Consider the following 12349-nt stretch of genomic DNA (forward strand, 5'->3'; position numbering starts at 1 on the left):
TAGGGGCTGCAGTTGTCCTCAGTACCTCAGGCACAGTAGCACAGCTAGTGGAGTGACCCAGGATCAGTTCTAACTCTGGGTGCTGTCTGAATGGAGTTTGCACGTTCTCCCTGTGGCCGTGTGGGTTTCCCCGGGGCATTTCAGTTTTCTCCCACTCCCAAAGACATGCCGGTTGGTTGGTTAATTGGTCACCGTAACTTTTCCAAAGGATCCAGGCAAGTGGTGTAACGTTGGGGGGCAGGGGGTTGGAAATCAATGGGAGTTGGGGGACCATTTAAAAAAAAATTGAACTGGTGTAGGATACGTTTGAATGGGTACTTGATGGTCTGTGTGGCCGTGATTCCGATTCCAATTTATTTACCACTTGTACACACAGTGAAATACGTCGCTTGTGTTAACAACCACCACACCCACGGATGTGCTGACGACAGTGCGCAAGTGTCACCACACGTTTCAGCACCCACGAGGCATGTCCATAACATTCAGAAGGACAACACAAGCATCATCAACAGCAATAACATACAAAACCACAGTAAACCAAGCCCCCTTTCCCACCCTCTCACACACAGAGACAGGCCTCCTATCTTTTAGTCTGCTGTGACTTATGACGTTGTGGCATCATTTATGTCCATCCTGGGAGGAGATGGGGCTCATCTGAAAGATGGAGCTCCAACTAATTTTGAAAGCTACCCCCTCCCTGTCTCGCTACTGGTGTTAATTCTTGCTGACATTCCTATCTCCCTTCAGCACTCACGGCGGTGTCCAACCAATCTACCCCAGCAGGTTGTTCAGTCAGTGGGGAAGTCTGCTCAAAGCCAAGCCCAATCCCAGTCTCAGCTGAGTTCCTCCATGTACACAGTTGAATTGAGGCAAATATGAAATTACTGTCCAGAATACATAAGGATCTGATTATATTCACTTAGTTATATTTCTGGCCTGCATCATTGATTTTTCCCCCTGACATCAAGTCTCCAGACAGAGTACTGTGACAGGTGGGGAGATGCAGGTTGGGGCAGATCAGCCAAGAGCATCTGTGGCAGAGCCGGCTATTCCTGCTTCCTTGTGTCCAAATGAGAAATATGGACATTCAGTAGGGAAAGCCTCCTTCCAGCATCTGTGGGGCTGAGGTGAGGTGATTCAACATGTTTATAATGTCATAATGCACCCCAGCCTGGGCACTTAACCAGGAAGCCTTGAGGTGGCCACAGTGAGTCTTCTCCAGAAACCAGTTCTTAGAATTGACAAACGTCCAGGGAGCTTCCACCTCATTGCTGATTCCTATGTATCTTTCACAGAGGAGGTGAGGAAGCTGAACATGAGCAGCATCATTGAAGAGGACAGGATTAGTTTGATGATAGACAAACGGATTGAACATTTGACAGAGCTGTCCTCAAACCTGGCCAAACCACAACAATCAGATCAGCAAGCAGAAAATCAGGCACAGTCAACAGATACCACCAACCAGGCTGAAAAACCTGCTACAGAAATGTATGAGAGGTGAGACATGCAAGTATAGAGAAGGGTTCCACAGCAAAGTACATTCACACTTCCTAACAGAACTTTAAACAGGGCACCGTAGTGCCATTTAATTCATGTTTATGCTATCTGGCCAAAACCCGCTAGGGCAGATCCAACTCAAGATCAGTGAGGGCAGATAGGTGGACAAGAGTCCAACTACCTCTATGGCCTCTGGACAAATCTGGGATGCAGCTGATCACTGATTGTCAATCCTCCCTAGTCAAGCCACATATGATCATGCACGGACTAGGCTTACCATTCTAGTACCTGTGGAACCATCTCAATGGTCCAGTAGCCGCTGTTGCTTCCAGCACCATTTGCTGGTCTGAGGTCCAGGCCAATATCTTACTAACTCCTGCTCAGTAATGTAATTGTTCAGATTAGTGGTGACTGATAGCCACATTGCTGAAGTATTAAACCACAAGGAGTAATAGGCTTGATTCCACGAGCATTTGTGTTCTAAACTTCACTGGTTGTTTCAGTTCAGCTGTGTCCTTCACAGAGAACACACATCAAAGTTGCTGGTGAACACAGCAGGCCAGGCAGCATCTCTAGGAAGAGGTACAGTCGACGTTTCTAGTCCTGACGAAGGGTCTCGGCCCGAAACATCAACTGTACCTCTTCCTAGAGATGCTGCCTGGCCTGCTGCGTTCACCAGCAACTTTGATGTGTGTTGCTTGAATTTCCAGCATCTGCAGAATTCCTGTTATTTGCTTCCTTCACAGAGAAGATCATTTATGGCAAAGACTCAGGGACTGACCATTGATATCAACCAGAATCTTTTAATAGGAGATTGGACCTATATCTACCTAAAAGGGGAGCATAATGTCAGAATAATGCAAATAGAACAGCTCAAGTTTTTTGATTAGTGCACAACAAGGTTCATAGTGAGAAATGTTTTTTGAATGTAATGTGATCAGATAAAGGGCTTTCTCCTGTTCTAGGTTTTCAGATTCAGGTTTAATACCTCCAACGTACTGCATGTTGTGAACTTTGTTATTTTGCAGCAGCAGTATAGTGCAACACATTAAAAAATATAAATTACAACAGGAAATACAGTGGATTCCGGTTAATTAGGACTCATCAGGACCAGTGCATTTTACCCCAATCACTTAGTGCCATGGAATTAATTAAAAAGCTATAAAAACAAAACTGAGTAATACATGTATTTAAATGAAATAGTGAACAAATTAGAACACTACTAAAAGCACTACAGTACTATAAAACTGTATTAGTTCCTAATAGTTATCAACAGAGGAACTTGTCCAGTGTATGCAATGAACAAAATCAGTACACACACCTAGAGCAGATAATGGACTGCCTTCCTACAATACTGTCACCGATTGCACCCTCCAAATCTTCATTTTCATTGTAACGTTCAAGATGATTGTTGACACCTTCAATTTCTTCATAGTTCCTAACTCATTGAAATTGTTTGATTTTTTTTAACTCCCAGGCGTTTCTGACTCTCCAAACCTGAATGCGTGAAGCCGCAGGGAGCAAACAAGTTTGAATTGTCTTGCTGCTTATCTCTTGCCAACTCTGTGACAAAATTCACTGCTTCTTGAACACAGGCACTTGCAACAGACACTATTTAAAAACTTTGCTGTAAACACGGTGTAGTGTTTAACACTCATGAAAGTGGGTGTGACTGGTGCAGTTAGAACCTGTTCGGCAACAATCTCCTTCCCCAATTGAGCAGCATTGCGTCCCAAACAACAGGAATCCTTGCCACTTTCTCTGTTAGTTTCTGTTCTTTAAGAGTTGTCCCAAATAAACAGCTGCCCCTATTAACCGATGGCCCAATTAACCAGTACATTGAAAGGATAAATTACAAAAGGTAGTGCAAAAATAGGGAGGTAGTGTTTATGAGTTAGTGTATTACCCATTCTGAAAGCTGCTGGTTGAGGAGAGGAAGCTGTTTCTCAAGCATTGAGTGTTCGTTTCAGCCTCCTATTCCTCCTCTCTGATGGTAACAATGAGAAGAGGGTCTGTCCTGGGGGATGGGGGTCCTTAATGGTAGATGCTGCTTTCTGAGGCATTGCCTTTTGAGGATGTCCTGGACGCTGGGGAGGCTGGTGCCCATGATGGAGCTGACTGAGTTTACAACTTCCTGCAGTTTTTTTTTCTGACCTTGTGCAGTGCCCCACCCTATACCAGACGGTGTTGCAACCAGTTAGGTTGCTCTCCGCCGTACATCTGTAGACATTTGCTAGTTTTTGGTGACATTTTACTTTATTTTATTTTGATCTGTGCATCTAAGAAAGGGGGTTGGGTTGCCCGAGGAGCTCTGCAACCTTGTCCGGTCAAGCACTGAAAACTGATGAGTTCCAGAACATAGAGCAGTACAGCACAGGGACAGGCCATTCATCCCACAGTGAGGTGCTGGATCAACTAAAAAGCAAATCAAAAACACCCAAACACTAATCCCTCCTACCTACACAATGTCCATGTCCCTCCATCTTCCGTTTATCCATGTGCCTTTCCAAACACCTCTAAAAGCTTCTAATGAATTTGCTGCTACCACCATACCAGGCAGCGCATTCCAGGCGTCTACCACTCTCTGAGTAAAAAACTTGCCCCTCACATCCCCCCTGAACCTACCCCCTCACCTTCAGTGCATGCCCTCTGGTATCAGACATTTGAAACCTGGGTAAACAGATACTCTCTGTCCAATCTATGCCTCTCATAATCTTGTAAACCTCTTTCAGATCTCCCCTCAGGCTCTGATGCTTCAGAGAAAACAACCCATGTTTGTCCAGCCTCTCAAGATAGCACATCTCTAAACCAGGCAGTATTTTGGCAAACCTCTTCTGCACCCTCTCCAAAACCTCAACATCCTTTCTATAGGGGGTGACCAGAACTGTATGCAATACTCCAGATATGGCCTAACCAGAGTTTTATAAAGTTGCAACATATCATCTTGACTTTCGAACTCAGTGCCCTGACTTATGCAAGCATTCCATAAGTCTTCTTCACCACATTATCAACCTGTGATCTCTCTGTTCCGCAATACTGTTAAGGATCTTTCCCTTAACAGTGTACTGTCTCCTTACACTTGCCCTACCAAAATGCAACACCTCACATTTATCTAGATTAAGATCCATCTGCTATTTCTCAGCCCATATCTGCAACTGATCTATATCACACTGTATTCTTTGCCAGTCTTCTACACTATCCACCACTCCAATCTTGGTATCAATGACAAATCTACTAACCCACCCATCTACATTTTCACCCAGGAAATTTGCGTACATCACAAACAGCAGAGGTCCCAGCACGGTTCGCTGCGGAACTCCACTAATTCCAGACCCCCAGCTCAGAGAAGTGCCTTCAACCACTACCCTCTGTCTTCTATGGCCAAGCCAGTTCTGAATCCAGTCAATTCTCCACAGACCTCCCGCACCTTAACCTTCTGGATTAGTTCCCATGACGGATTTGAAAAATGCATTACTAAAATCCACGTACACAAAATCCACTGCCCTACCCTTGTCAATCTCTCTCATTGCCTTGTCAAAAAACTCAATCAAGTTGGTAAAATACTCCCTGCTACACACAAAGCCAAGCTTCCTCTTCATAATTAGGCCATGGGTTTCCAAATGCTCATATATCCGATCCCCAAGAATTTTCTCTGGCAATTTCCCTACAACTGACGTGAAACTCACTGGTCTATAGTTCCCAGGATCTTCCCTTGTTCCCATCTTAAATAGAGGTACAACATTAGCCACTCGCCATTTCTCTGGGATCTCACCTGTAGCTGGGGAGGACACTAAGATACTGGTCAAGGTCCCAGTAATCTCTTCTCTTGCCTCTTTCAATAACCTGGAGTAAATCCCATTTGGCCCAGAAGACATCCACCTTAATACTCATTAGGAGGCCCAGCATTTCCTCCTCCTTGACCTCTAATCGCTCTAACATATTCATAGATTCAACACTGATCTCCTGGTCCTCTACACCCTTTTCCTTACTAAATACTGAAGCAAAGTTCTCATTAAGTAACTCTTTCATATTCTCCGCATCCAAGCTAATGCTCCCCCCCCCCCTTTATCCTTGAGTGCTCCCACCCTCTCCCTAGTTATCCTATTGCTCTTGATGTATTTATAGAATGCCTTGGGATTCACCTTGATCCTACTTGCCAAGGACTTTTCATGGCCCCTTCTGGCTTTCCTAATTCCCTTCTTTACTTCTTTTCAGGATTCTTTATAATCCTCATCTTTTGATGCTTTATATACTTTTTCTCTTTCTTCTTGACTGAGTTCATCACCTCTCTGGACATCCAAGGCTTTCCTATCTTTCCATCCCCGTTCTTCCTTCTAACTGGAACATACTTTTCCTGTACTCTGTGTAGTCGATCTTTAAACACCCTCCACATGTCTGATGTGGACTTGCCAGAGAAAAGATGTTCCCAACTAACACTTCTTAGTTCCTGTTGATGCCTTCATAATTTAAAATTCTCCCGCAAGGACCGTATCTATTCTTCTCTATAGCTATCCTGAAAGTTAAGGAGTTGTAGTCACTGTTGTCTAACTGCTCACCCACTGAAAGGTCAGTCACTTGGCCAGGCTCATTAACCAACACCAGGTCTAGTACAGGCCCTCCTCTCATTCAACCATCCACATATTGATTTAAGAAACCTTCCTGGATACACTTAACAAATTCTGCCCCATCTAAACCCCTTGCACTAAGAAGGTCCCAGTTTATTTTGACTTTGCCTCTCAATACTTTCCCTAACATCGACCTTCTGGTCCAATCCTTCCCTTACTGACCTGGGACTCTGATTCCCAGCCCCTTGCAAAACTAGTTTAAACTCTTCTGGGATGCATTTAGGGGAAGGATGGGGAAAGTAACTATTGAATATTTTGTTGTCGTAATTGGACCAGTCATGAAAGAGAAGGAGCTGAGGGATCTGGGGAAACATCTTTGCCACGTGATGATTGTAAATTGTTCTGTGCAATTATCAGAATCAAGCAGTTAACTCGGTTCTCTCTGTTTCTTGCAGCAAAACATTTCTCTGGGAAGAATGTGAATCACTGCGGAACGAAATAGAGAAAATTAACAGAAAGCTATGTCAGTACCCTTTACCTCCTCTTACTGTGATGTGGATTGGGTTGACAAACAATAAATGTGAAGCCTGAATTAGGTACCAACACCACCACTGGACTTCCCAATCCCAGAATGTCCCGTCACCTGAACTCACCAACAAGCACCAGGACCTCCCTTGGCTGGTAGTGAGAGGAGCCCCACAGTCAGATCTTTTCTGTACACACAACATGCCATCCCCAACACCTGAGGTGTGCGCCTTGGTAAAGCAAATGCAAGGGCAAGGTATTTAACAGTGTTGCCAAGCAGAGAGATCTTGGGATCCAAGTTCATAGCTCCTTGAAAGTGGCTACACAGGTTGATAAAGACATTAAGAAGGCTTATAGAATGCTTGATTTTATTAACTGAGGCATTGAGTTCAAAGGTCAAGCTGATGTTGCAACCTTATGAAACTCTGCTTAGGCCACATCTGGAGTATTGTGTACAGTTCTGGTCACTCCACTATAGGAAGGATATTGAAGATTAGGAGAGGACGCAAAAGAGGTTTACCAGGATTCTGCCTGGTTTATGTGCTATCATGAGAGGCTGGATTAACTTGGGTTGCTTCCTCCAGAACACCAGAGACTAAGGGGAGAGCTGACAGAGGCTTCATAGATTATGACAGACATAGATAGAGTAGACAGGAAATATCTGTTTTCCAGGTTTGAAATGTCTAATACCAGAGGGCATGCACTGAAGGTGAGAGGGGCTAGGGTAGGTTCATGGGGGAAGTGCATGGTAAGTTTTTTTTTACTGAGAATAGTGGATCCCTGGAATGTGCTGCCTGGTATAGTGGTAGAGGCAAACACATTAGAGGCTTTTAAGAGACATTTGGATAGGCACGTGAATGTAAAGAAGATGGAGGGGTGTGGACATGGTGTAGATAGGAGTGATTAGATTTGGGTGTTTTTGATTTGGTTTTTAGCTGGCTCAGCACAATATTTGTGGGCTGAATGGCCTGTTCCTGCGCTGTGCTGTTCTATGTTCCATCACATGCTGCTCTTAGGGTGGCCATGGTGGGAAAGAAACAGGCACCCACCTCTTTACTAAGACGTTGTTTAGAAGGGTGCAAGGCTCTTCACCTCGGTTCATCCCCAGCAGTTGTCTGGCAGAGGATTCTGATTTCTCGGGGTGACATACCAACACACTGCTCAAAGGTCATAAGCTCGGGAGAGGAAAGAATCTTGTTCTTCCAACTCAGTGAAGTGTCTAGAAAGGCTGACTGGCGTATTCCAGGCTGCGGGAGTACATGCTAAGGGATGCATTGAAGCTTGGTGCAGCCAACACAAAGGCTGTGTGGGGAAGAACCTCTGCCTGGGGCTCCTTCCACTACCGTACGTAAAGGGGCTGAATCTCCTCAAACAATGAAAGGGTGTATCACTCCAGGGGCCTATTTAAGTAGTTATGGCTGTGTGTGTGTGTGTGTGTGTGTGTGTGTGTGTGTGTGTGTGTGTGTGTGTGTGTGTGTGTGTGTGTGTGTGTGTGTGTAAAGCAATTAACAATGGAATGTAATGACCATGAATATAAAGTTTTCATACTTTCTTCTTTTGTATAGATTTTTATTATGAACATTCTCTATATTTGAAATTTTTAAATTGCCAACAGGGTAATAGAGCCCAGGGCATGGTCCATGATTATGCCAAGCAAGTGTTTGGAATCAGGAGGGAAATGTACGGCTGGAAGCCTTAGACTCTTAACCCAGTGCAGGTTGAATCAGTTGATAGCTCTGTTTGATTTCCCATAGATATTAGGGATGCAACAAGTCTTAGGCAGACTGAATCAGTCATTGCAGCCTGGGTCATGTGAGCAATTTCATCTCATTATCAGCTCACATCATACAGAAAAATAACGTTTGTGTGACCATATAAACTTGTATAGGAAGGAAAGGAAGATTAAGGGACATTTAAAGGACATTCTTACAAAAAATCATTGGATTCTGGCATGGTGCCAGAGGACTGGAAAATTGCAAATGTCACTCCACTCTTTAAGAAAGGAGGAAGGCAGCAGAAAGGAAATTATAGACCAGTTAACCTGACCTCAGTGGTTGGGAAGATGTTGGAGTCAATTGTTAAGGATGAGGTGATGGAGTACTTGGTGACACAGGACAAGACAGGACAAAGTCAGCATAGTTTCTTTCAGGGAAAATCCTGCCTAAAGAACTTGTTGGAATTCTTTGAGGAGATTACAAGTAGGATAGGTCAAGGGGATGCAGTGGATGTTGTATATTTGGACTTCCGGAATGCCTTTGACAAGGTGCCGCACACAAGGCTGCTTACCCTTCATCATTTGTATACCTCTATCAATTCTCCCCTCACTCTCCAACACTCTAAGGAATAAAGTCCTAACCTATTCAACCTGTCCCTATAACCCCGGTCCTCAAGTTCCGGCAACATCCTTGTAAATGACTAGAACTGCACACGGTACTCCCTGTGGTAAGTGATAAGTAGGTGGAAAAGAGGTAAAAGCAATGAATATCAATTTCTCCTCTGGTAAAAAAAATTCCCACCCCTCCCCTCTTCTTCTATTCCCCACTCTGGCCTTTTACCTCTTCTCATCTGCCTACCACTTCCCTCAGTTCCCCTCCTCCTTCCCTTTCTCTCATGGTGCACTCTCTCTGCTATCAGATAAACTTCTTCTCCAGCCCTTTATCTTTCCCACCTGGCTTCACCCATCATGTTCTAGCTGGCCTCCTTCCCCTCCCCCCACCTTCTTATTTTGTTGTCTTTCCCCTTCCTTCTCAATTCTGACGAAGGGTCTCGGCCGGAAATGCCTGACCTACTGAGTTCCTCCAGCGTCTTGTGTGCGTTGCTTTGACGTCCAGCATCTGCAGACTTTCTCATGTTTATGATTTACTATGTACAAATGATGTGGATAGAAGGGTAGATAAGATTCTGGGAAGAATGCCACTAATTTCTGTTTGAAATGGTGCCCTGGAGTCTGTTAAATTCACCAGACCGAAGGGAAGTATCGCTGTAATGCCTCACATTTAAGAATGCGCTCAGGTGAGGATATGAGCAACTACTGAATGAACCATCCTCTTTTTGAGGATGAAAAAATACCTTTGCTAGCACGGGTACATTCAAGCTGAGCAGTTTGGTTACTGGGAGGAGGGACCAGGCAAAGACCAGGTCCTTTGTCCAGAAACGGAGCAGCAAATCACAGACCTTACCCACCTCCCAAGGTGAAGAGATACGAGATTCACAGAATGCTGACCACTTCTGGAATTAAAATGAAATTAACTTTTTTTTTACCTTTGTGCTTGCAGCTGTACAAGAGGATGATCTAGTAAGTAGTTTGACAGATTGCAAAATACTCAAACAGAACCAAAAGAACTACAATCAGGTACAGCAACAAGATAATTACTCAATTTGCTCTTCTTTGTGCTCAGTTTTCTTTGAAGGAATTGATCCAAATCCCTGTTTACCTATAGGATTTGGGGAAAATGCTGTCCATGAATTTCAAATTATGGTATTGATTTTTCTCCATCACAAACCATATGTTGGTCATATAACTATCCTGCACTGTACCCACATCCAAGGAGAATGCTCATTGATTCCTCAGTGAGCTTCACTGGAGCTAATCTCATAAAGGACTGTTGTTCTCAATCCCAGGCTGATGATTCCTTGCGACAGGAATTAAACCATTGTGACTAATACTGTTAGGGTGAAAATCAATTTCTCCAATTTTCCACCTTGTCCCATCAGCAAATCCTCCTTGAGTGAGCAGAGCAGTTTACGAGGGACCAATTGAGTTTGTGTCTAAACAGACTCTAATATAAACCAAGGGTGTTAACTGATGGGAGTCTAACACGACTGATATAGACTGGAGTCCTGTTAATTGGGATCCATCAGGACCAGCGCATTTTGGCCGAATTAAACAGCTGTCCCAATTAGTCAAAGTTTCATGAAAATAGTTACAAAGGGATAAAAAAGCCAAACTACTGATTTAACTGAGTAACAAATTATGTATTTAAATGAAATACAGAACAATTTAGAACACTATCAATACCACAACAGTAACTATAAAATTGTACTAGTTCACTATGGTTATCAATGGAGGAATTAAGCTGCCATGTTCTTTTGATCAACCAGAAGTGAAAAAATTGATGCAGACACTTAGTGCAGATAATGGACTGCCTTCATACATTGCTTTTGACAATTGCAGTTTCTGTATCTTCATTTTCATTTAAGATTATTGTTCGTACCTTTAAATTCTTCGTAGTTCTCAACTTGTTGAAATTATTTGATTTTCATTCCTGGCCATTTCTGGCACCTCCAAGCCTGAATGCTTGAAACTGCAGTGAGCAAAACCGTTCTGAATTGTCTTACTGCTTATTTCTTGTCAACCATCAGTGACAAAAATCACTGCTTTTTGAACACACAACTGTTTGCTCTAAACTCGGTGTAGTGTCTGAGAGCTACACAAGTGCATGCATTTGACACTAGTTAGAAAGTGTTTAAGAGGCACTGTGTCCAAAGTAAACAAGGGGAATCCTGGCTATTTTCTCTTACAGTTTTTGTTTGTTTTTTTAGATTATGAGAACACTCAGTCCTCTTTTATTGTCATTTAGAAATGTATACATGCATTAAGAAATGATACAATGTTTCCCCAGCGTGATATCATAGAAAACAAGACAGACCAAAGACTAACACTGACAAAACCACATAATTATAACATATAGTTACAGCAGTGCAAAGCAATACCATAATTTGATGAAGAACAGTCCATAGGCACAGTAAAAAAATAGTCTCTAAGTCCCAAGTCGATTGACTCCCGAGTCCCCGATAGCAGACGGCAAAAGGGAGAAACTCCCTGCCATAAACCTCCAGGCACCGTCAACTTGCCGATACCTTGGAAGCAGCCGACCACAGCTGACACTGAGTCCATCCGTCTGAAAACTCCGAGCTTCCGACCAGCCTCTCCGATACAGCCTCCCGAGCGCCTTCGACCTCTCCCCGGCCGCTGAAACATGCAAAGCCGAGGATTTTGAGGCCTTCAGCTCCAGAGATTCCAGTTTACCACACAGTAGCAGCGGTAGCAAAGCAGGCATTTTAGAAGTTTTCCAGATGTTCCGCTGTGCTCTCACATCTGTCTCCAACAAATCAGGATTGTGCACGGTCCCCCACTTGACAGATAACAGATATTCATCACCGGAGAGGCCACGCGCGCTGTTGTCGTGCCGCCATCTTCTCCCGATTTAAGAATTGTCCCAAATAAGCAGTTGTTCTGGTTAACCAATGGCCTAATCAACCAAAATCCACTGTACTACCATCCCTCGGAACATCAACCTAGGGTATTTCCCCTTGAGGTACGAACGCCGCCAAGAAGGAAAGCACTATTATTGCTTGAAGCATTGGCTCCGGTGAAGAGTATCAGACCTTTGGATCTATGCAGTGTTTCTCCACTGGTGGAGCAGGACATTCCTACAGCAACAGTTAACGAGCCAACGTGTCAGCTGTTTGCTTAAATAATCCATTTTTCCTCCTTCTGTGCAGCAGATTTAAAAACATTTCCTTTTCTCTTCACATCAGATTGTAATCCTGCAAGAGCCACTAAAGCCTCCACTGTTGTCCTGAACCTAAGTACAAAAAAGAAAAATAAACTAAATAATAATAATAATAAATATTGAGAACCTGAGTTGTGAAGTCCTCAATAGTGAGTCCATAGGTTGAGGATCACCTCTTTGTTGGGGTGAGTGAAGTTATCCACTCTTGTTCAGGAGCCTGATGCTTGAGGGTAATGACTATTCCTG

General features: G+C 43.7%; 1 protein-coding gene across 4 annotated transcripts in view; it reads left to right on the forward strand.

The window, feature by feature from the left end:
- LOC140191041 (coiled-coil domain-containing protein 159-like) overlaps positions 1 to 12349 on the forward strand; it is a 35853-nt gene that overhangs the window by 16684 nt on the left and 6820 nt on the right. For all 4 annotated transcript variants that reach the window (XM_072248105.1, XM_072248106.1, XM_072248107.1 and 1 more), the window contains exons 7-9: positions 1296 to 1497; positions 6518 to 6585; positions 9863 to 9939. In XM_072248105.1, coding sequence (XP_072104206.1) covers positions 1296 to 1497; positions 6518 to 6585; positions 9863 to 9939 — 347 coding nt within the window. The remainder of the gene's footprint in view (positions 1 to 1295; positions 1498 to 6517; positions 6586 to 9862; positions 9940 to 12349) is intronic.

The sequence above is a fragment of the Mobula birostris genome, chromosome 32 (genome assembly GCF_030028105.1).
Source record: "Mobula birostris isolate sMobBir1 chromosome 32, sMobBir1.hap1, whole genome shotgun sequence".
Taxonomy (NCBI): domain Eukaryota; kingdom Metazoa; phylum Chordata; class Chondrichthyes; order Myliobatiformes; family Myliobatidae; genus Mobula; species Mobula birostris.